Here is a 25,398-nt window from a genome sequence, read left to right as displayed (position 1 = left end):
TTTGTTGATTGAGCCGCCTGTAGCTTTAGGTCTGGTTTGAACGGTCTAGTCTTACACCAACAGGAGGCAGCAATGCGCGCAACGAGCCGCGTACGGAAGAAGACGCTTCCTGTCTTACACCGGATGCTTTGAACCATTTGAAGGATTTTGCGCGACAGACGGAGCCATACCTTCTTAACTAACTAGAAGTTAGTCTACTGTCTCTAGCTAACTATCTATAGAGTCGACTTTCACAAGCTACAATAACAATCTAGATAGCTTGTCAACTGAACTGTAATAAGCTAACCGACTAGATATCAAATGTCACTAGCTACTATCTAGATAGTTTGAACCAGACAGCGAACCAAGGAGCGGTTTCCAACGAGGATGGAGGTGTTCCTGAACGGCTACCTTGACAGAAGTGAAGCGGTGAGTTAGCTTGCTAGCTTACAAGCGAAGGACGTGATCGTTCAAGTTTCAAGTTTATGTAACAAGTACAGGTACAGGTGCATTAGAATGATTTGGTCTTGCTCATCTAGACAAACCATGGCGGCTTCTCTAAACCTGTATGAAATTATCCAAACCAGTCTTAATTTCTAACGTAAATGATCGATTTCACAATCAGAAAAGGGTTTTAATCGCCATTAAAGTTTGCACAGTCAAGGAATTTACTTTGGCAGGAAGGTGCATACATTCAACATGTAGGAGTAAATCTGTCAACAAGTCTAACTATACTATACAAAAGGTGCAAAGTCTTATTAGCTAATACTAACTAATACTAAGGGGACAGGTATGTAAAATAAATATTCATTTACATTCTACATTGGTCCGAACAGCTCCTGTTCGGATATAGTTTTTCCGCAATCGAGCACCTCCAGACCCAACTTCCCGACCAAATTTGTTTGTGGGCCGGGATAAGTTGGCTGGCAGCCAGGCTACCTACAATTTGGATTTTGGCATAAAAGAGCATTGAATGGCAATTCGATTTCGCCTAGGAGGGCATTGGCACAATTGTGATACCGTGCCAAGTCCGAGGAGGATGCACGTTCCCAGTTGATTCTGCTTGAGTCTGTATATATTGATTCTGTATAGTCTGGTAAGGGGGCAGGTGGGGTACAGGCAGGTGATGTTGACCCCTGGGCTCCTCCTCTCCTCTATGCAGGAACGGGGGTGGTTGGGGGAGGTCTTCCAGCGCGTGTCAGAGCTGCTGCTTCCTGTAGCGCCCACCCCTGGTGAGACTGCAGGCCGGCTGGCTGCTGCCGTAGTGACGAGGGTGGAGCAGCTGGCGCCCTGCTCGCTCTCTCTGCCCCTCAGCTACAGGTGAGGCACTGCTATGACTCTCTGCCCCTCAGCTACAGGTGAGGCACTGCTATGACTCTCTGCCCCTCAGCTACAGGTGAGGCACTGCTACGACTCTCTGCCCCTCAGCTACAGGTGAGGCACTGCTACGACTCTCTCTGCCCCTCAGCTACATGTGAGGCACAGGTGAATCGATATATATATATATTTTTTTTTATTATTTAATCGCACATTATGCAAAAAAAATGTAATCTAGCAACTTTTCAGAGAGCCACTAGCGACTTCTGGTGAGATTGTTTTGGCAACACTGTGCTTGTCTGACTCTGCTGCCCGGTACTTCAGAAATTCTGGTATCGTACCGTTTTTTGGTTTGAGTACTGACTTGGTACCGGTTTTTGTGACAACACTAGTGTAGACTAATCATCACCATCTTTCTGGTTGCTAGGCTTGTGTCCATATCCGAGTTGGTATCCAGGCAACGGACCGCATGCTGCAGCAACCAGAGCTGGAGCACCAATCAGCACAGAGAATGGGTTAGGGCGGTGGTGCTGCCCAATCACAGAGCCTTGCCGCGGGCCAACCTGCTGCTGATTGGCTGTCTAACTGCTGGGCATGGCTCCGGGAAGCCATGTGATGGGTCCTGGAGAGTGAAGGATGCAAGCGGCAGCTTACACTGTGAGGTGAGAGAGAGGAACCGTCTCTGGTGTGTTACCATCTCTAGTGTGTGTGTAATCATGTCTAGTGTGTGTGTGTAATCATGTCTAGTGTGTCTGTGTAATCATGTCTAGTGTGTGTGTGTAATCATGTCTAGTGTGTGTGTGTAATCATGTCTAGTGTGTGTGTAATCATGTCTAGTGTGTGTGTGTAATCATGTCTAGTGTGTGTGTGTAATCATGTCTAGTGTGTGTGTGTAATCATGTATAGTGTGTGTGTGTAATCATGTCTAGTGTGTGTGTGTAATCATGTCTAGTGTGTGTGTGTGTAATCATGTCTAGTGTGTGTGTGTAATCATGTCTAGTGTGTGTGTAATCATGTCTAGTGTGTGTGTGTAATCATGTCTAGTGTGTGTGTGTAATCATGTCTAGTGTGTGTGTGTAATCATGTCTAGTGTGTGTGTAATCATGTCTAGTGTGTGTGTGTGTAATCATGTCTAGTGTGTGTGTGTAATCATGTCTAGTGTGTGTGTGTAATCATGTCTAGTGTGTGTGTGTAATCATCTCTAGTGTGTGTGTAATCATGTCTAGTGTGTGTGTGTAATCATGTCTAGTGTGTGTGTGTAATCATGTCTAGTGTGTGTGTGTAATCATGTATAGTGTGTGTGTGTAATCATGTCTAGTGTGTGTGTTTAATCATGTCTAGTGTGTGTGTGTAATCATGTCTAGTGTGTGTGTGTAATCATGTGTAGTGTGTGTGTGTAATCATGTCTAGTGTGTGTGTGTAATCATGTCTAGTGTGTGTGTGTAATCATGTCTAGTGTGTGTGTGTAATCATGTCTAGTGTGTGTGTGTAATCATGTCTAGTGTGTGTGTGTAATCATGTCTAGTGTGTGTGTGTAATCATGTCTAGTGTGTGTGTGTAATCATGTCTAGTGTGTGTGTCTCCAGCTCCTGCGCCCTTCTCCTCTCTGGCTGGGCCTCCCCATGATCTTCCCCTGCTGGAACTACATCCCCCATCATACTGCAGGACAACATCAGGGAGAGGCAGGCTACTTGGAGCTGATTGGCTCTCCCTTGCCTCTGACCTCTCACCCCGAACCAGGATTGGCCCTCGACTCTGGAGGGGCGGAGTTTGGCAATGCTGTTGGAGTCATAGAGGCCTCAGCCCTCCTCCAGCACAGGTACAGACACACACACACACAGTCTCCTCCTGCTTAGGTAGGTGTGTATATAGAAAGACAGATGAATAGATAGAGAGCAGTGTTTCCCACACATAGACTAATTTGTGGCGGTGCGCCACAGAATCAACACCGGCCGCCACACATTGCGTTTCGTATTTTATTTTATTTTTTTCGCTATTTAGGTTAAAACACGCAGCGTATTCGTTCAGCTGCATTTCCTTTCCCCTGCTCTCCCTCCGTCTCTCTGTCACTCATGCGTCTTTCTCACATATGCACACAGTCACTACGTCAGCACACGTTAGCAACAATGCATACATATGCCGTTCTAGTAAGACCGACAGCTATATCAGCGAGCCTTCAGCATTAGTGCCGAAGTCGAGGAAAGTTGAGGCTACTTTTCGCTAGGTACCTTACTCACATTTACATTTAGTCATTTAGCAGACGCTCTTATCCAGAGCGACTTACAGTACTCGAAGTTTCCCCTTCGTTCTTTTGGTGAGAAGTCTCAAGAGCTAGCTACTTACCCGGCGTCATGGAGCCGACCAGTTAAATAGTTGTTTAGCACTAGCGTTGGTACATGCATAATGCAGAAATGATATGTTAGTTGTTGTTAATTTTGTGAAGGTGTGAATCATTTTGGATTAATATTTAATGTAACAAATTATTAACAAATTAACTGTGTAACGAATTATTAACGAAGGAATTATTACGAGTCACTGAGTCACTATTTATCTGTGAATGTGTGTATATGGTGTGTGTGTGTGTGCGTGCAGGTCTAAGGGCAGGCGTCTGCAGGTGTTGGGGCAGGTGAGTGCAGTCTGCCCCCTGCTGGAGATTGCTGGGAAAACCTTCTTCTGTCTCCACCTGCAGGAGGAGGAACACACTCTTCCTGTTCTGGTCACGGTGAGAGAGAAAGAGAGGGAGTGTGTGTGAGAGAGTTTGTGTGTGCGTAGCCTCCAGTTACAGGTTGTATGTTCCTCCCCAGGACCCAGGGTGCGTGTGGTGGAAATGCTGCATGTGTGTAGGTCAGAAGGTGTGTGTGTCAGGGCTGCGTGTGTGTGCCCTCCGCTGCTGGTCTGGAAACAGAGTTCTGACTGTCACTGCTCAGTCCACCCTCTCTCTGCTGGACACGCACACCTCAGACACACACACACACAGCCCAGAGACACACACACGCAGCCCAGAGACACACACACACAGCCCAGAGACACACACACACAGCCCAGAGACACACACACACAGCCCAGAGACACACACACACAGCCTGGATGAGGAGAGTGCACACCCAGGTGGATCCCAGGTGTCAGAACTGTGTCTCAGCCAAGCAGACACACACACACACCCTGACCAGGACACACACACACACTCCGACGGGGACACACACACTGCGCTGGACGTCCTACGGATGAAATTCTCCAGAGTCATCGGCTACAAGGTGCCTGTCTGTCTGTTCGTCTGTCTGTCTGTCTGTCTGTCTGTCCACTTGTCTGTCTGTGTACACACTAATGCTCTCCATCCTTCCTTCCTGGTGTGACCCCTCTTCTTCCTCCTGATAGGGTGTTGTGACCAGTGTGTTGAGTGAAGGGGCGGGCCTTTATGTGATTGACGGGAAGGTGGGGCTGTGTCTGGCCTATCAGCCTCTGGACAGGCTTGGCCTGCGGCCGGGGGTGGAGATAGAACTCTGTGGCGTCCACTTCCTGTACCGGCCCAGCCCCGCCTGCTTACCCAGCATGCTGTGCATGTGTCTGCGCTCGAGCCTGCATATCACTGCCTTCAGCCCAGTGGTCCCTCACGACCCACCTAGTAACCATAGTGACTCCATGTTGCCCCGGCTACTGTTGGAGAAGAATCTGGGCGTGTCCAAATACCTGTGGCTGTGTCACTGCTGCACACTGCTGAGAGACAGGTAGGGTTATATACTCTACATATATATATATATATATCTACATAATACTTGTGTGTGTGTGTATATGTGTATACACTGTGTGGGTATATGTCCTATATGTGTGTGCTTGTTTAACACTAGTATCCTCTGCAGGCTGGTTCCCTCCCTGGTGCGGGAGGAGAAGCTGTGTGTGGTGGGGGGGAGACTGCTGGAGCTGGTGTTTCCTCTGTGGGGAGGAGGGGGAGAGGGAGGAGGAGGGGGGGGAGAGGGAGGAGGAGGGGGGGGAGAGGGAGGAGAAGGGGGGGGAGGAAGGGGAGAGGGAGGAGGAGGGGGAGAGGGAGGAGGAGGGGGGGGGAGGGGGGGGAGAGGGAGGAGGAGGGGGGGGGAGAGGGAGGAGGAGGGGGGGGGGCGGAGGAGGAGGAGGAGGAGGAGGGGGGGGCCGGAGGAGGAGGAGGGAGGAGAGACATTTACTCTGAGATGCTGCAGGAGCCTCACCACTGTCTCCTGACTGAGGTATACACACACACACACACACACCCTCACATGCTCACACATACACACAGTGTCACACATACACACTCATATTGCCTGTTTGTCAGTTATCTACAGCGAGTATCATCATTCCCTGTGTGACCCCTGTCTGTCTCCCCTGACCCCAGTACCAGGTGTGTGTGCCGGGGTGTGTGTACGTGTCGCTGGCAGAGTGTGTGAAGGAGCAGGAGAGCTGGGCCTCCTTCAGCCTGCACTCTCTCCTGGAGGGGCATGATCCAGAGGGCCTGACCCAGGCTGAGCTCAACCCAGCCCTGGCCTGGTCCTGGAGCCTCGCTGCTGGGGCCCAGCACCACCCGCTTCCCCTGCTTCTGGTCGGCCTGCTGGATCTCCCTCCAGTTCACACACACTCATCCTCACACCCTCTCCGGTTGAGAGACCAGACTGGTGATGTGGCCTGCGTTGTCACGGAGACCTCCAATAACGACCGGAAATCTCAGAGAGCTGTTTCCAACACTGCGTGGATAGGTAGGATGAGGCGTGTGTGTGTTGCAGGCTGTCTGGTGTGTGTGTGTAATGTGTGTGTATGTTGCAGACTGTTTGGTCTGTGTGAAACGTGTGTGTTTGTGTTGCAGACTGTTTGGTGTGTGTAACGTGTGTGTGTTGCAGGCTGTCTGGTGTGTGTAACGTGTGTGTAACGGGTGTGTGGATTGCAGGCTGTCTGGTGTGTGTAACTTGTGTGTAACGTGTGTGTGTATTGCAGGCTGTCTGGTGTGTGTAACGTGTGTGTTTTGCAGACTGTCTGGTGTGTGTAACGTGTGTGTATTGCAGGCTGTCTGGTGTGTGTGTGTAACGGGTGTGTGGATTGCAGGCTGTCTGGTTTATTTATAACATTTAATTGACAGGGACAATGCAGATAAACATAGCTGTAGAGCAAAGTTTGCAGCTGATGTAATGCACATAGAGATTATAGCAAGTGCTAATTTTCAGCTCCCTACCCTTGATGGGCCTGGATTGTGTGTGTGTAACGTGTGTGTGTGCGTGTTGCAGGCTGTTTGGTGTGTGTAACGTGTGTGTGTGTGTTGCAGGCTGTGTAGTGTGTGTGTAACGTGTGTGTGTGTGTTGCAGGCTGTGTGGTGTGTGTGTAACGTGTGTGTGTGTGTGTGTTGCAGGCTGTGTGGTTTGTGTAACGTGTGTGTGTTGCAGGCTGTGTGGTGTGTGTGTAACGTGTGTGTGTGTGGGTTGCAGGCTGTGTGGTGTGTGTAACGTGTGTGCGTGTGTGTTGCAGGCTGTCTGGTGTGTGTGGAGCGCTTCACCGTGGTAACAGAGAGGTTCCTCCAATCAGAATTCCCGTCCTACACACACCTGGACCAGAACCACTACATCACACACAAGCACTGCAGGTACACACACACACAAACACACACACAATGCAGGTACACACACTTAGGACCAACCCTAATGTGTGTGTGTGTGTTTCAGGGTGTATCTACAGTTCAGTCTGGATGATGTTCATATCCTCAGCCCATCTGCATCCATGAGAACTGTACTGCAGACAGACAGAGAGAGGGAGGCAGGAGAGAGGGGAGGAGGTGTGGAGCGAGGGAAGGAGGGAGGAGAGGATCGAGAGGGATGGTGGACGCAGGAGCCTGAGTTGGGCCGAAGGAAGAGGAAGAGAGAAGGGGGGATGGTGGAGAGAAGAGAAGGAGGGGTTAGGAAAAGAGACATTAGACAAGACCCAGCCCCTCCTGTTGCTATGGAGATGGATGTGGAAGGGTCCTTGTTAACAAGTGACAGACCACGCCCAGTGACCTCTGCACCCTGTATTTCCGTAGTGATGAGAGTGGAGTGGAAGGAGGGGCTAGCATGGAGGAACATGGGGATTGGTTCTGAGGGCAAGGGGGCAGGGCTATCTTTGTGCTTTTCTGTCAGGGCCCAGTTGATTGGTCCGGTACAGAGATGGGGGTGGGACCCCAGGAACACTCCTCTACTGGAGAAAGAGAAGGAGAGAGAGGTGGAGAGAGAAAGGGTAAGTGTTCACTAGAACCATGTTCCTCCTCTGTGTAATGAACCACCACGCAGAGAACTCTAAACTCAACTCTCTCTCCCTCCCTTCCTCCTCTCTCCCTCCTCCTCCCTCTTCCTCCTCTCCTCCTCTCCTCCCCCCTCTCCTTCCTCCTCCCCCCATCTTCCTTCTCCCCTCTTCTCTTCTTCCTCCTCCCTTCTCCTCTTCCTCCTCCCTTTCCTCCTCCCCTCCTCAGGTGGAGTTGGTGTTTGCTGGTGCAGCAGTTTGCTGGTTCCCTGTTCTCCAGCCTGGCTGTTTCTACAGACTCATCTCTCCCAACACACAGGTACTCACCCCTCTCTCTCTCTCCCTCCATCCCTCTCTCTCCATCCCTCTCTCCCTCCATCCCTCTCTCCCTCCATCCCTCTCTCTCCATCCCTCTCTCCCTCCTTCCCTCTCTCCCTCCATCTCCCTCTCTCCCTCCATCCCTCTCTCTCCCTCCATCTCTCTCTCTCCATCCCTCTCTCTCTCCATCCCTCTCTCTCTCCATCCCTCTCTCTCCATCCCTCTCTCTCCATCCCTCTCTCTCCATCCCCCTCTCTCCATCCCTCCCTCTCTCCATCCCTCTCCCTCCATCCCTCTCCCTCCATCCCTCTCCCTCCATCCCTCTCTCTCCATCCCTCTCTCCCTCCATCCCTCTCTCCCTCCATCCCTCTCTCTCCATCCGTCTCTCCCTCCTTCCCTCTCTCCCTCCATCCCTCTCTCTCACTCCATCTCTCTCTCCATCCCTCTCTCTCTCCATCCCTCTCTCTCCATCCCTCTCTCTCTCCATCCCTCTCTCTCTCCATCCCTCTCTCTCCATCCCTCTCTCCATCCCTCTCTCCCTCCATCCCTGCCCCAACACCCAGGTACTTATCTCTCTCTCCTCTACACTTTATTCTGATTGGATGTTGTGCTTCATTTTCAGGATACCAGTGTTCTGATTGGCTCCAGTATTGCTGGGCAGAGTGGTGTACAGCTCCACCCCTGCCCCTCCCTCCTGGTGTGCTCTGATTGGAGGATCCACAGCATTCCCCGCCCACTCCTCATCCCTTCCCTCCCTCAGGTTAGTAGACAGGATAGGAGAGACAGGATAGGAGACTAATGATGCAGTTTTAGGGTTATGGTTTAGGGTTAGGGTTAGGGCTTATGGTTTAGGGTTAGTGACACTAACGGTTATGGTTTTAGTGCAGTTCTGTGTGTCCCAAGTCCTGTTATGTGAGCAGTGTGTCCTCCTCAGGTGGTTTCCAGGGTTCTGTCTGTGTCCCAGGTCCTGGACGGCAGGTACGCTTCATCATCACCATCAACCACCATCACTAACCCTAACCCATCATCACCACTATCAACACAACACCATTATCATCACCACCACCATCATCATCATCACTAACCCTAACCCATCATCACCACTATCAACACAACACCATTATCATCACCACCACCATCATCATCATCACTATCAACACAACACCATTATCATCACCACCACCATCATCATCATCACTAACCCTAACCCATCATCACCACTATCAACACAACACCATTATCATCACCACCATCATCATCATCACTATCAACACAACACCATTATCATCACCACCACCATCATCATCATCACTAACCCTAACCCATCATCATCACTATCAACACAACACCATTATCATCACCACCACCATCATCATCATCACTATCAACACAACACCATTATCATCACCACCACCATCATCATCATCACTAACCCTAACCCATCATCACCACTATCAACACAACACCATTATCATCACCACCACCATCATCATCATCACTATCAACACAACACCATTATCATCACCACCACCATCATCATCATCACTATCAACACAACACCATTATCATCATCATCACCATCATCATCATCACTATCAACACAACACCATTATCATCACCACCACCATCATCATCATCACTAACCCTAACCCATCATCATCACTATCAACACAACACCATTATCATCACCACCACCATCATCATCATCACTAACCCTAACCCATCATCATCAATATCAACACAACACCATTATCATCACCACCACCATCATCATCATCACTATCAACACAACACCATTATCATCACCACCACCATCATCATCATCACTATCAACACAACACCATTATCATCACCACCACCATCATCATCATCACTATCAACACAACACCATTATCATCACCACCACCATCATCATCATCACTATCAACACAACACCATTATCATCACCACCACCATCATCATCATCACTATCAACACAACACCACTATCATCATCATCACCATCATCATCATCACTATCAACACAACACCATTATCATCACCACCACCATCATCATCATCACTATCAACACAACACCATTATCATCACCACCATCATCATCATCACTATCAACACAACACCATTATCATCACTACCACCATCATCATCATCACTATCAACACAACACCATTATCATCACCACCACCATCATCATCATCACTATCAACACAACACCATTATCATCATCACCACCATCATCATCATCACTATCAACACAACACCATTATCATCATCATCACCATCATCATCATCACTATCAACACAACACCATTATCATCACCACCACCATCATCATCATCACTAACCCTAACCCATCATCATCACTATCAACACAACACCATTATCATCACCACCACCATCATCATCATCACTAACCCTAACCCATCATCATCACTATCAACACAACACCATTATCATCACCACCACCATCATCATCATCACTATCAACACAACACCATTATCATCACCACCACCATCATCATCATCACTATCAACACAACACCATTATCATCACCACCACCATCATCATCATCACTATCAACACAACACCATTATCATCACCACCACCATCATCATCATCACTATCAACACAACACCATTATCATCACCACCACCATCATCATCATCACTATCAACACAACACCACTATCATCATCATCACCATCATCATCATCACTATCAACACAACACCATTATCATCACCACCACCATCATCATCATCACTATCAACACAACACCATTATCATCACCACCACCATCATCATCATCACTATCAACACAACACCATTATCATCACCACCACCATCATCATCATCACTATCAACACAACACCATTATCATCACCACCACCATCATCATCATCACTATCAACACAACACCATTATCATCACCACCACCATCATCATCATCACTATCAACACAACACCATTATCATCACCACCACCATCATCATCATCACTATCAACAGAACACCACTATCATCATCATCACCATCATCATCATCACTATCAACACAACACCATTATCATCATCATCACCATCATCATCTCCATCATCACAGCCACCATTACCACCATCATCATCATCACTATTAACACAACACCACCATCATCATCATCACTATTAACACAACACCACCATCATCATCATCATCACATCACTATCAACCCAATACCATCATCATCATCATATCACTATCAACACATCACCACCATCATCATCAGGCTTATTGATAACAATGTACTTCTTATGCTTGTAATATAAGTGTATGTATCTCTATGTCTGTGTGTGTGTGTGTCAGTTCTGCTGGAGGGCTGGTCTCATTCCAGGGTCTTCTAACTGAAAGGATCAACATGCAGGAGAAGACAGGCCTTCACACACACTCCACACACCCTGGTACACAATACACTCCACACACCCTGGTACACGATACACTCCACACACCCTGGTACACAATACACTCCACACACACCCACTGGTACACAAACACGTATCTACACACAAATATATTACACACTGGTAAAGACAAACTGGTGTGTGTGTAGAGGTGGAGGTAAAGACAAGGTGTGTGTGTATCTCTGTCTGTGTGTGTGTGTGTGTGTGTAGAGGTGGAGGCAGGTCTAACCGTGCGCCTGACAGTGTGTGACGCGTGGTGGAGGGGGCCGACCCTGCAGGTGTACCTGGAGCTAGGCCACGCCCCCTACCCCCCGGGACTCCTCCCAGGAAACACCCTGCTGCTGGAGGGAGTGCAGCGCCGGTTGTCACGGTAACACAGTGTCAGACAAATTGTCATGGTAACACATTCAGTCAGACAGGTTGTCTGTTGTTACTGTCTGACGGACACACTGTGTGTGTTGCAGGGTGGGAGGTGTGTATTGTCGCTCCCTGCCGGTCAGCTGTGTGACTGTGACGGCTCTGGGATCAACACACACTCAGTAAGAGTATACCTCTACACCTATACCTCTACACCTATACCTCTATACCTCTACACCTATACCTCTACACCTATACCTCTACACCTATACCTCTATACCTCTACACCTATACCTCTACACCTCAACACCTCTACACCTATACCTCTACACCTATACCTCTACACCTCTACACCTCTACACCTATACCTCTACACCTATACCTCTATACCTCTACACCTATACCTCTACACCTATACCTCTATACCTCTACACCTATACCTCTACACCTATACCTCTACACCTATACCTCTATACCTCTACACCTATACCTCTACACCTATACCTCTACACCTATACCTCTATACCTCTACACCTATACCTCTACACCTATACCTCTATACCTCTACACCTATACCTCTACACCTATACCTCTATACCTCTACATCTCTACACCTATACCTCTACACCTATACACCTATACCTCTATACCTCTACACCTATACCTCTACATCTCTACACCTATACCTCTATACCTCTACACCTATACCTCTATACCTCTACATCTCTACACCTATACCTCTATACCTCTACACCTATACCTCTACATCTCTACACCTATACCTCTATACCTCTACACCTATACCTCTATACCTCTAAATCTCTACACCTATACCTCTACACCTATACCTCTATACCTCTACATCTCTACACCTATACCTCTACACCTCTACACCTATACCTCTACACCTCTACACCTATACCTCTACACCTATACACCTCTACACCTATACCTCTATACCTCTACACCTCTACACCTATACCTCTACACCTATACCTCTATACCTCTACACCTCTACACCTCTACACCTATACCTCTACACCTATACCTCTACACCTCTACACCTCTACACCTATACCTCTACACCTATACCTCTACACCTATACACTTGTACACCTATACCTCTATACTTCAAAACACACACTCAGTAAAACCTTCTCCTCTTCCACTCTCTAGGTGTGTTGAGCCCCTACCCATGATCCTCCTGGGTAAGTGGGCTGTGCACGGGGCCCAGCATGGCATCAAGGGAAAGGTCAGGGGTCACCTGGTGTGTATCCTCTTCCTGCAGCTGCAGTGGACCTGCTCTCTGTGTGGCTGTGTCTACGCCCAGGTACACACACACACTGAGGTACACTGTGTCTACGCTCAGGTACACACACTGAGGTACACTGTGTCTACGCTCAGGTACACACACTGAGGTACACTGTGTCTACGCCCAGGTACACACACACACTGAGGTACACTGTGTCTACGCTCAGGTACACACACTGAGGTACACTGTGTCTACGCTCAGGTACACACACTGAGGTACACTGTGTCTACGCTCAGGTATACACACACACACACACTGAGGTACACTGTGTCTACGCCCAGGTACACACACACACACTGAGGTACACTGTGTCTACGCCCAGGTACACACACACTGAGGTACACTGTGTCTACGCTCAGGTATACACACACTGAGGTACACTGTGTCTATGCTGAGGTACACACACACACACTGAGGTACACTTTGACTTTCTGGGGTAGGAGAGCGTATGGAAGTGCTCTGACCTGTGATGACCAGCCCTGTCCGTGTGACACTGGGAACACCCCCAGAAAGGCTCTTTAGAAAACATGAAGGGGAGGGTTTAGTCATGTTGCTCCAGCAATACAGGACAGAAAGGTTTCAATCTGTTCCTCGTCTTTCTTCCCCTCTTCCTCTCCTCCATCTCCCCCCCTCTCCTCTTCCCCTCCTTCCCCCCCCCCTTGTCTCTACAGGACAGATGTACGAGACAGTCTCCTCCATGTCTCTCCAGATCAGCTGTGTTCCAGGCAAAGGCCAAGTTAGCCTTTCACACACTCGACACACACACACATACTCTACACACAACACACTCTGCATACATACACACACACTGCACACTCACACTCTACAGACAACATACACACACTACACAGACACACTGTTTACACCCCTGTGTATGTGTGTGTGTGTTCAGGGCTTCAGTGGAGATAAGATCAAATAAGATAATCCTTTATTTGTCCCGCAGTGGGGAAATTGCAGTTTGCAACAGCAGCAGGGTACAGAACAGCACTCAGAGTACAATTAAATATAGAAAATACAAAATATGAAAATATAAAAGGACGGGTCAGGGGAAGCCCTAAACACATGCACACTATTTACACCCTGTATGTGTGTGTGTTCAGGGCTTCAGTGGAGGACGGGTCAGGGGAAGCCCATGTGTGGTGCTCCTCTCTGCTGGTCTCATCTCTGCTGCGCCTGGCCCCGCCCCAGTGGAAGGGGCTACGGAGATCACTCCGGGTCAGGGGTCATCTTAGGGTCAACCCACGAGGCCAGGTGAGACCCACACTCCATATACACACACACTCCAAACACAACACACACAGTCCATACACAACACACACACACAGTCCATACACAACACACACACACAGTCCATACACAACACACACACACAGTCCATACACAACACACACACACAGTCCATACACAACACACACACACAGTCCATACACAACACACACACACACTCCAAACACAACACACACACACAGTCCATACACAACACACACACACAGTCCATACACAACACACACACACAGTCCATACACAACACACACACACAGTCCATACACAACACACACACACAGTCCATACACAACACACACACACAGTCCATACACAACACACAACAGGAACCTTGGGGTGACCATGGATGACAAGCTCGCCCTCACGGCCCGAATTGCTGCAGTCTCCCGGTAGTGTAGATTCACCCTCTACAACATCCGGAAGATCAGGAGATACCTGTCTGAGCACTCCACCCAGCTGCTAGTCCAAGCACTTGTCCTCTCCAAGTTGGACTACTGCAACTCGCTGCTCGCCGGTCTCCCAGTATGCGCAACCCGCCCTCTTCAGAGGATTCAGAACGCGGCAGCCCGCCTGGTCTACAATCTACCCAGACGCTACCATGTCACCCCCCTCTTCATCTCCCTCCACTGGCTTCCCATCACGGCCTGTATCAGATTCAAGACCCTGGTACTGACCTTCCGAGCGGTGAACGGGACTGCACCCGACTACATCCAGTCTCTCCTCCAGCCTTACACCCCAAACTATGGTCTTCTTCTGACAACTGTCTGGTGGTCCCTCCGCTCAAGAGCGCCCGGTCCCAACACAAGCTCTTCTCCTGTCTGGCCCCCCAATGGTGGAATCAACTCCCCACCTCCATCAGAGACACTGTCTCCCCACCTTCAACAAAAGGCTCAAGACACACTTGTTCTGGGAGTACAACGGCACTTAGGAATGATTTGCTGGACCTGATGTTAGTTTCCTCCAGGATCACAATGACTATTCGTCAGAGACTTGTTGCTCTTGTTGGTTAGCTGTAACTGATTTAAAACTCTGTACTCGCTGTGAAATATGCTTACTGTTGCTTGCTTTTTCTACAGGTACACTTTTTTGAGGTTCATGTTGTTTAATTGAAACTTGTTCAACTACATGCTCTTATGGTTCTTCCCTTTGGCACTTATTTTTGGTTTTTCACAATGTATGCTTCATGTTCGGCTACCCGCAATGTTTGGGGATATCTCGGTGTTATGATCAGTGACCTATGCACTTTTGTAAAGCTCTCTCTTGGAAGTCGCTTTGGATAAAAGCGTCTGTTAAATTAATAAATGTAAACACACACACTCCATACATTGACACACACACTCACCTACACAACACACACTCCATACACACACACACACTCACCTACACAACACACTCCATACACACTCACCTACACAACACACACTCCATATACACACACACACTCACCTACACAACACACAGGGGGTTTTAGGAGTAGGGGGGGGGGGGTTTAGCAGTGTGTGTTTCAGCAGTGTGTGTATGTGTCAGTGTGTGTGTTTCAGGACAGCGAGGACCCTCTGCAGATGTACCTGTCTGCTGTGTGTGTTTCAACAGTATGTGTGTGTGTTTCAGGACAGCGAGGACCCTCTGCAGATGTACCTGTCTGCTGTGTGTGTTTCAACAGTGTGTGTGTGTGTTTCAGGACAGCGAGGACCCTCTGCAGATGTACCTGTCTGCTGTGTGTGGGAGCAGCTACGTGTGTCGTCCTGTAACCCTTACCTGCCGTCTAAACACACACTCACACACACCTCCTGCAAGCAGAGAGGGTGAGGACACGCCCTCTCACTGTACCTGCTACATATTACTAATGGCAAATAGAACTTGGAACTTTCACACTGTGTGTGTGTGTGTTTCCAGACATGGCCCAGTTGAAGACGTTTACGAGGGGAGAAAGAGAGTTTGTGACCAGACTACCCCACCCTGTCCAGCTCACCTGTACACACCTGGAGGAGGAGGGGGGGGGGGGTTGACATACACACATCAACATACACACACATGTAAATACAACTCTGTTTAGTAAAAATGCTGTTGAGTTGGCTCATTCATGTATTATTGTCTGTTCTTACACCCAATTATAAAGAGTTTATTATCATTGTGCTGTTGTTGTTCGTTAAAGCACTTTTGGTTAAAAACACAAAACTCTTACATATTCATGAGCCTTGTCATAAAAAGCATCCTCCGGCTCCGCCCCTGCCGTTCGAATGAGCTCAAGCAGCCAACGGGGGCGTGGCCTGGGGGCGGGGGCTCGTGCTAGGTTCGACCCAGTTTGAATAGCGACCAACCGTCAGCAGAGCAGCAGCGGAGAACGGAACCACAGCTACACCGCTGCCATCCAAATACAAGAATCTGTTCTGCCTCACCGAAGAAAGTGAGTATGGATGCTGCACTTTAAAATTACATGTTTTTCTTATATTTCTAACGTGTCGAGCGCAAATATTGAAATGAATAGCTTGATACGAAATTTTATTTTATGAGCGTAAACATCAAAGTCTTCCCGGGGTGCTGCTGGTGCTAGATAGTGATGCTTGTTAGAATGTAACTGGAGTTAAATGACAGGTTTTCAAGTAGTCGTCACAGTGGTAGAATGTAAACAGTCCCTGCCCTGCCTGGCACAGTCTGGTCTGGGCCTCTAATGCGGACGTTTACCTACTCAGATGGAAATCTAATAATTCACAATTTAGAAACCAGTGAGTAAAGCGTGATTCCTGCATGTTTGCAGCTAATGCCAGAAAGCGGCGGAGGAGTGCGGGAGACAGAACCTAGATGCAACGTCGGTTGGTAAACACGGAACGTCCCATAGATTTATTCCGGGAAATAGACGGGGCCCAAATGCGTATCCAGGCAGATTCTCAGTTTTCACATAAAAAAAAATACAGATTATATATTAAAATTAATTGCAGATGTGGTTTGCGGGCCATCTAGTGTTTATGTGTTTAATGCAGCCGGCTAGCGGCCGTGCACGTTAGCCCGTTGTTGTCGGTAGTCCGGGGCTAGCTGGGGGATGGGTGCCTCTCTTACTGCAGCAGGCGGGAAGCTGCAAATGGTGGTCTATTGTTCACAACGCAGAGCTAGCAACATGCTAGGCGGCTAGGCTAAGCTAGCGCCACTACCAACCTGAACCGGGATTATTGTGCTAACTACACACAGCGGACGGCTCGTTTTAGTCTACAAACTTTCTGACTGAAAAAGGAAAACATAATCTATCAGCTAAAGTAACGGATGATTCCAGTTACGCAAAGTCCGAAGTGTTCACACACAGACGTGGTACCGAGAAAGCGAAACATGCGTGCGTCCACCGGTGCATCTGAACGGTGTGTGATGTTGTCACCGGCCGACGTTGGACAGGCAGCGACAGTGACCGGCAGTTGTGATTTTTGATCCGTGCACTATGGCGTTAAGAGGAGTGTCTGGTAAAGATGCACTACTTTGCACTGAGCCCGGTAAATACAGACCGTTTCTTGACCATCGTAATACAAGTTAGAACAACCTGCTGTAGTTTCTATCTGCACTATTAGTAAAAGAGATACAATTCTGTTGAATGGATATTTTGTATGTGATCCAAACTTCTCACACGCACCTAGGTAGACCGTTACCATGGTGAAGGACGTTAACAAGCCGAAGGGAAAGACCTCCGCCTATGCGTTCTTCGTCCAGACATGTCGCGAGGAGCACCGTAAATCGCATCCCGAGCAGTCCGTTAACTTCGCAGAGTTCTCCAAGAAGTGCTCCGAGAGGTGGAAGGTAAGGGCCTCCGCAGGAGGGTCTTGAGAGAGTGTGTGTGAAGGTGTGTGTAGGAGTGTGAGCAGTCTTCATACTAATATTCAGTCTTTGGGTGTTGCTCAGTGGGTATTCAGTGGCAATTCCCCCCCTGTACATCCCTGGATACATCTGCTGAACTAATACAGGATGACATCATCAGTATAATATGTGTGTGGGCATGAAGACTTGTGTGTCTGGACTGTATGTGTGCCTAATGTGATGATGTTTGTCTAGTTTGTGTCTAATGTGATGTGTGTCTAATGCGTTTGTGTATTTAATATGTATGCGTGTGTTTGTCTCATGTGATGTGTGTGTGTTTATCTAATGCAGTGTGTGTGTGTGTGTGTGTGTGTGTGTGCGCAGGCACTGACCCCTATAGAGAAGAAGCGTTTTGAGGACATGGCGAAGGCTGACAAGGTGCGCTACAACCGGGAGATGCAACACTACGTCCCTCCCAAGGGACTGGGGGCCCGCGCTCGCAAGAGGAAGGACCCTAATGCCCCCAAGAGACCCCCGTAAGCCTCTCACACACACACACACCTCACACACACACACACACACACCTCAAACACACACGCACCTCACACACACGCACCTCACACACACACATACACCTCACACACACCTGTGGCACGGTACTTTGCTTCGCCGCCTCACAGCTGATAGGTCCTGGGTTCGATTCCCTGTCTGGGTCTGGGAACATGTTCTCCTGGGCCTGGTGGTGAAGGAACCTGTAGAACCACATCTGTCTCCTGCCCGCTCTTGTTCCTGACCAGGACATGTGGAAGTGTGTGTGAGGTGGAGGTGCGTCAGAGGGGGTCAGGGTCTCTGGTCACCTTGATGTGGCTCAGTACTCCTAACCCTGGGAGGAGGGACAGCAGACTCCTGCATGTGTACCAGTCTAACCCAGCTTCTCTCCCAGGTCTGCGTTCTTCGTGTTCTGCGGGGAGTACCGCCCCACGGTGAAGCAAGAGTGTCCTGGTCTCTCCATAGGAGATTGCGCCAAGCGCCTGGGGGTCATGTGGTCCAAGCTCAGCCAATCAGACAAGCACCCCTACGAGGAGAAGGCCCTGAGACTGAGAGAGAAATACGACAAGGTAACAAACATGTAACATACCACATGTAACATACACACATGTAACACACACTCACACACTGTCTATACACACACTCTACACGCCCACCCCCAGTAACAGCCCTAGTAACAGAGGCTCCTCCCCCAGTAACAGCCCTAGTAACAGAGGCTCCTCCCCCAGTAACAGCCCTAGTAACAGAGGCTCCTCCCACAGTAACAGCCCTAGTAACAGAGGCTCCTAGGAGTGGAGTGGTACATGTATTCGTATTGAACCCAAACGGTACGGGCGTCGTCACGGTTCGGTGCATGAAATTACACAGAGAATACACGGTATAAAAATAAATTAAACTTGTGTGCAAATTAATTAATGTAATGCGGAACTACTGTTAGATACTCGTGTTCTTTAGGGACACCTAATCTGTTGCCCCGCTTTAGCTCTGAAGCTCTGATTGGCGCCGCCATGAGTCAGAGATAGGCTAGCAGCACTAAGGACGAGTATGGCGAGTGGTGGCGACCCACGAGAAATAGAGGACCCGTCGGCCTCTTTAGGATCGCAAGTTTGGGAAAACTTTGGTTTCCCATTCAGTTACAGTAGTACAGGCGAGAGAGTGGTGGATAAGACAAGCACTGTGTGTCGGCGATGTTCAGCAGTTGTGGGGTATGTGAGTGGAAATACATCTAACATGCTAACGCATATTACCCCTCTGGCCTGTGCTAAATGACTAAAAAGATCTGACGCCATCACCCAGGTGTGCCAATCACCCCAAAAAACTGTCCAACTTCTCCCTATAGTGCTTAACCAGCCTTTAGATACACATACAAATAGGGCCAAAAAACTTACATGTCATCTTCAATGCGCCCGTATTCACTCGTAGAGGAACCTGGTTTGTTTTGCTTTTCCCTCCGTTGTACCGAACCGTGATGTATGAACCAAACCGTGACTTCAGTGTACCGTTCAACCCCTAGAGGCTCCTCCCCCAGTAACAGCCCTAGAAACAGAGGCTCCTCCCCCAGTAACGGCTCTAGTAACAGAGGCTCCTCCCCCAGTAACAGCCCTAGAAACAGAGGCTCCTCCCCCCCAGTAACAGCCCTAGAAACAGAGGCTCCTCCCCCCCAGTAACAGCCCTAGTAACAGAGGCTCCTCCCCCAGGATATGGTGGCGTACCGCGGGGGCGTGTCCTTCGCCCCCAGGAGTCAGAAGGGTGGAGCTCAGGGCGGAGACGAGGACGACGATGACGAGGGGGAGGATGATGACGAGGACGACGACGAGGAAGATGACGAATAAACCGCCTGAGTGTGTGTGTGTGCACGCGTGTCATGGAAATCGGTGTGTGTGAGATAGCGAGTGCATGACAGAGAGAGTGTGTGTGTGTGTGAGAGAGTGTGTTCCTGGCCTTCGCAGTCTGGTGCCTGGAGGGGCGTCTGCTTCGGGACCAGAGGCTGTGATTGGATACTCTGACGTTGGACCAGAGGCTGTGATTGGATACTCTGATGTTGCCTCCTCTCCTCCCTTCCTCTCTCCTGCTCTCCCATCTCCTCCCTCCATACCTCCTTCCCTTCTCTCACTTCCCCCTCTACCTCCTTCCTCCTCTTCTCCCTCTTCCTCTCCAGACTCCACCATAGGAGGAGAGGCTGTGTGTGTGTGTGTGTGTTTGCGGGGTGCGAGAACACCTGTACTACACGTTTAGTAGCAGCGTTTTGAGTTAAACCAACGTTGATGTTTGTTTTTAGATTAAGATTCATTTAAGTAAATCTGACAACCTCCCAGTCCTTACCCCACCTGTCTACCTACTACCCCACCTTTCTACCTACTACCCCACCTGTCTACATACTACCCCACCTGTCTACCTACTACCCCACCTGTCTACCTACCCCACCTAAACACGAAGCTTGATTTATTTACCTCCCACCCCCCCTCCCCCCCTATCCATCCTGTCTCTCCCTCCCTCTCTGGAACAGAGTTACTTGGTTCCTGTATTTTTTACTGGAGATGTTGTTTCAGCTGTATGTAGAAGTTAACTTTTATAATAAAACTTTATGATTGTGAAACTCTCTCCCTGTCTACATGAGATTTCTTTCATTCGTGTTTTAATAACATCAATAGTGAATATTACTGTGCTGCAAATACAACATCAAAACCTGAGTGCATACTAGTGATTCACACACGTGGTTCACATACCAGTGATTCACGTAGAGTGGATGAGGTCATACATGAGACTATTGTGATTGTAAACTTTATTTAAATAACACTAAAAACGTCAGAGACCGCAGTGGAATACAAACTTTATCAAAATACAGCAGTTCTCAGGAGAACCTCCAACATGCTTCACCAGATCAACACTGAGACACTTAGAACCACCATGGCAACAACGTAAGAACAAATTCAGTCTTCAACAACGGTGTTTACACGAGTGATGTCATAGATATGAAGTGACAACATCATTATTTAAGATCTTAACATGTTTGAAATCACACATGTCAACACACACGCGTCAACACACACAGGTCAAAACACCGCTGCTTGTCAATAACAACATCAGAAGCAGAGTCCATGCTGCCTATGCAGGTCAGGGCTCCACTCCTTGACATAGCCACCAGGGAGGGCCCTAGATCAGCAGGGCTGGAGTGATACCTCACATCCTGTCAGACAGGAAGTGAGATAACAACTGGCGGACACTTCTTTCCTGATTGTCTACAGTTTCATCCCTGACAGTAACTAACCCAGCACTGATAGTAACTAACCCAGCACTGATAGAACACTCCAGACTGGTGACCCACACACACACTCTACACACACACTCTACACACACGCTCTACACCCACACTACACACATGCACACATACCACACACTCTACACACATGCTACACACTACACACGTACACAAACACACGCCATATACACACACAAACACAGACTGATGTGGTGTGGGCGGGCATTATTGCTCAGTGTCCAGTGTGCTGGTTGTTAATAAAGCTGGCTCAGTTTAAATATTTGAACAGCTGTCTGTGTTCTGATTACTAACAACAGACTCAGGAAGACCTGGGGGGTATTCCAGGTAGGGTTTAGTGAAAACTTTGAGTTGTTTAACCCTGAAAAGAGGCATACTCCGAGTTCCACGTTCCAGAAAGAGAGGTAACGAAACCTTTTGGTAAGTTTCCATGGTAACTTACTCCGTGAAACTAGCAGGTTTTCTATGCCAAACACTGGGTTTCTACCGATCCCTTCCCACTTTATGAGCCCGATAGCTTTGGCAGACACGGCATATAATTTCCTGGTTCAGCCGAGCGATCTCGAACAAAATTTAATTTGCTTAGGTATACGCTGGGAGACGATTTTAAGATTGCGATTTGATGTGCTTTAATTCCCTGATGAATACCTAAGTCAACGTTACCGTTTCCCGTCACAATCTGTAATTTATTTCAGCAACATTCTCAGCCCTTGGGCCTTCGTCGCTAGTGTTACATGCCGTGGACATGCACTCAGAATTGACCAAATGCTTTTGGGCACTGAAATAAATACAAATAATTGAAATTGTATTTGGTCTTCTTCATTGCCTACAAATAAAAATCACAATGAGTAGCCTAGCCTATTTCTATCGGCTAATGTTTCTACAATTTACATGATTCATATGATTCCTACAATTTACATGATGTAGCCTTCCATCCCGAAACTGGTGTTTCAGCACATTTATTTCAACATTGTAGGGGGTCAATATTGGCCAAACAACCGAAACTAATTCTCTTATAGTTTGAAGGAAGATGGGAAACTGAACAGTGTATTAATATTAACCAAATAATGCCAATAGCAATGGAATTACAGTTATTTGACTATTTTGATTTTGGGGTTAAATCAGAGCAACAATGGTTAAATTAAGGTTAAATAATTTGTATCATATTGCAAATGAATGATATCAATGAAGGTTAACTCTTATGCCTACTCTACCATGATTATTGTAAACCAGAGATAGAAAGCAAGAGTGAGGAAGAAGGAGTAGGACAAGCTAGAGCTGAGGAGAACGTCTTGATCAATAATCCACAGAACAATGCTTCACAATTCCTTAAGAACAACTACAATCACCCCAGAATCTATCTTGACCCTTACTTATCAACATGACTAGCAATGCTACAGTAAGTTACACAATGAGATGTGAGAGCCATTAAGTTGAGACTCCATCCAATAACTCCATATTTTACCATATGAGAGGTGGGGGCAGGTTGATAGCCTTACAAGATCAGCCTTTATTCTTCTGCCCTAAGTACACCATCTCTTGGTCAAAATGTTTTTCAGAAAATGCAACTATTAATATTCATATAGGTTATTGTTCCTAATTAACATCACCTGTGACCATGCATCCTCTCGTAACTAGTGTTCAAGTAAATCTTTTTCGAGATTAGCCTTTATTCTTCTACCCTAAGTAGGCCTACACCATCTCTTGGTCAGTTTTTGGCACTTTCTTCACGAGGTGCAGTTTGTACAACTAATTTACTTGTAACATGAGATTACATTAGCTATATTTCACTGTTCCACATGCAAAATTCACCTGCCATTAAATGAACATCTCACTGTATACAGCATGCCTTGTTGTCAGAATGTGCAAATCGTTTTTATATTCATTATTCTCATAATGTCAGTGTAACTGACAATTACAAAAAAAGCCTGTAAATAAAAGTACATGGAGAGAGAACTACCAGTAGCTACCATACATAGTAATTCTCTGCATCAATTTCTGTGGCAGCAGTCATTAATGTCTCTTCGTCATCTTAATCATCATCATCCTTTGATAAAAAGCATTCTGTTGAGGGAAACTGCTACTACAAGTTGAAATAGCCACCAATTGATATTTATACTTTGTATCATGTCGAATATGATTAAAACGATGGTGACGTTGAGGCTACAATCACAAGCGTCATATCACAATCAAAATATGCATTACCTGTTCGTAGTATGTTTTTATATTTAATATAACTTTGAACATACTATTTTATTAAGTCAACCACTTTTTCTCCTGTAATATTAACGGACAGTGGGGTTAAATGTTCAATGTATGGACTGGCTATTGCATTCAAATAGTAAATGTATTGACTCGGCAGCAATTGTCTCTTACGCCAATTGTAGCTAAAGGCTATACAGCCGTGTTGCTTTTTCCCGGAATATGTGCTCAGATTGACTATGAACACGAAATAAAACTAATATCTAAAATGTGGTGAAGTATGACGTTTTTTGTCGTCGGTTGCCATGGTGAATCCTAGTATCGGAGCTCCATAGATGTTGGCTTTTGGTAGTATTCATGCATGCGCTAAACTCAGAGTTGCCGTACTCCGAGTTGAGTAAACAAATTCATATCAGCTTTTCTGTAACTGAATTTTCGGAGTTTCCCATGTTAGAGTAACACAACTCAGAGTTCAGGGTTAATCTCAGAGTTTGTTAAACCCGCTACCTGTAATACCCCCCAGAACACTACAATACCAGAACCTGTTTAAGGAGAGCCTGTCCACTCCCTATTAAGCCCCATTGTACCGAATTGTGTTGCAGTTCCACCATAGTTCCACTGAGCGTGATCGCGGTCGAGTGCAAAATGAATGGGAGTCTATGGAGCTGAACGGCTACATTCGTCTCTTTCACCTGATTGTCGTTGAGGAAATCTCAGATTTGATTGTAGTTTTTGCATGTTCAACATGCATTACAGGTCAAAAGTTGAATGAACGAGTACTTATGTCCTTTCGATTTCTTACAGGGTAAGTCGTTGTTGCCCATAACACGCTAGCATTCTGCTAACGAATACTGATTGGTTAGTGAAGGACTGACTACGACCAGTGATCCTGCTTGATGGCATCCGAAGCAGATCCAGAATGTCAGAGCGTTAGCAACATTAGCAACAACATTAGCAAGCCAAAACTCTTTCTAGCATGTGTATTGACAGGGAGAGCCTAACCTCTCAGCTGTGTTGTCGATGCCTCGAGAGAAAAGTGGAAGTGACCAGAGCTTGCCGAAAAGCAGTAGCTCTGGTCGTACGATGTGTATGACGTCAATTACATTTTAAAAGGCTTTTTAGAACAAAAAGGCAACTTTAAAAAATCTAACATCCAGCAGTGTGTATTTTGTTTGCCTCCCCTTTGGAATTCAACATTCAAATTACTGGACAAAAAATGATATCCTGAGAAAAGTAGATTTTGAGGGGTATCGCTCCATAGATCTCCATTCATTCTGCACTTCTGGAACTAGAGTGGAACTGCAACCAGTTCAGGAGCCAGAAGTTTCCAGAGAGTGGCAGTTCTCCCAGTATTAGACATTCTTTG

At 47.5% G+C, this 25,398-nt stretch overlaps 2 protein-coding genes across 5 annotated transcripts; both read left to right on the top strand.

The window, feature by feature from the left end:
- The first annotated feature begins 122 nt into the window (after positions 1-122).
- ctc1 (CTS telomere maintenance complex component 1) lies at positions 123-16,242 on the top strand. The gene is given in 24 exon segments (XM_047017476.1): positions 123-408; positions 1,142-1,299; positions 1,724-1,958; positions 2,883-3,115; positions 3,889-4,018; positions 4,101-4,550; positions 4,672-5,021; positions 5,154-5,244; positions 5,406-5,513; positions 5,660-6,017; positions 6,778-6,892; positions 6,972-7,518; positions 7,751-7,840; positions 8,462-8,599; positions 8,774-8,817; positions 11,180-11,274; positions 11,485-11,644; positions 11,739-11,813; positions 12,808-12,961; positions 13,615-13,679; positions 14,044-14,194; positions 15,769-15,904; positions 15,907-16,032; positions 16,124-16,242. Coding segments are annotated over 24 exon segments (4,164 nt in total). The 5' UTR covers positions 123-366; the 3' UTR covers positions 16,237-16,242.
- A 276-nt stretch (positions 16,243-16,518) lies between these two features.
- Positions 16,519-21,154, top strand: hmgb2b (high mobility group box 2b). Of its 4 annotated transcripts, XM_047017567.1 has the most exons (6): positions 16,537-16,634; positions 16,986-17,040; positions 17,848-18,007; positions 18,389-18,540; positions 18,948-19,122; positions 20,251-21,154. In XM_047017567.1, the coding sequence occupies exons 3-6, from the start codon at positions 17,861-17,863 to the stop codon at positions 20,383-20,385; spliced, it is 609 nt and encodes a 202-aa protein (XP_046873523.1). In that variant the 5' UTR covers positions 16,537-16,634; positions 16,986-17,040; positions 17,848-17,860; the 3' UTR covers positions 20,386-21,154. The 4 variants fall into 4 exon arrangements, with proteins under 4 accessions (XP_046873522.1, XP_046873523.1, XP_046873524.1 ...); XM_047017566.1 differs by lacking the exon at positions 16,986-17,040 and having other exon boundaries at positions 16,519-16,634; XM_047017568.1 differs by lacking the exon at positions 16,986-17,040 and having other exon boundaries at positions 16,541-16,634; positions 17,852-18,007.
- Positions 21,155-25,398: the final 4,244 nt, after the last annotated feature.

This window comes from Hypomesus transpacificus, unplaced genomic scaffold (genome assembly GCF_021917145.1).
Source record: "Hypomesus transpacificus isolate Combined female unplaced genomic scaffold, fHypTra1 scaffold_61, whole genome shotgun sequence".
Taxonomy (NCBI): Eukaryota; Metazoa; Chordata; class Actinopteri; order Osmeriformes; family Osmeridae; genus Hypomesus; species Hypomesus transpacificus.
This window is presented reverse-complemented; position numbering and strand designations above follow the sequence as displayed.

What these genes read in the sequence shown, in the direction of transcription:
- hmgb2b (XM_047017565.1), top strand. Translation starts at nt 17,683, where the DNA reads ATGCACTACTTTGCACTGAGCCCG. An exon ending in AGTGCTCCGAGAGGTGGAAG is followed by an intron (nt 18,008 to 18,388) that starts GTAAGGGCCTCC and finishes GTGTGTGCGCAG; the next exon opens with GCACTGACCCCTATAGAGAA. An exon ending in AATGCCCCCAAGAGACCCCC is followed by an intron (nt 18,541 to 18,947) that starts GTAAGCCTCTCA and finishes CTTCTCTCCCAG; the next exon opens with GTCTGCGTTCTTCGTGTTCT.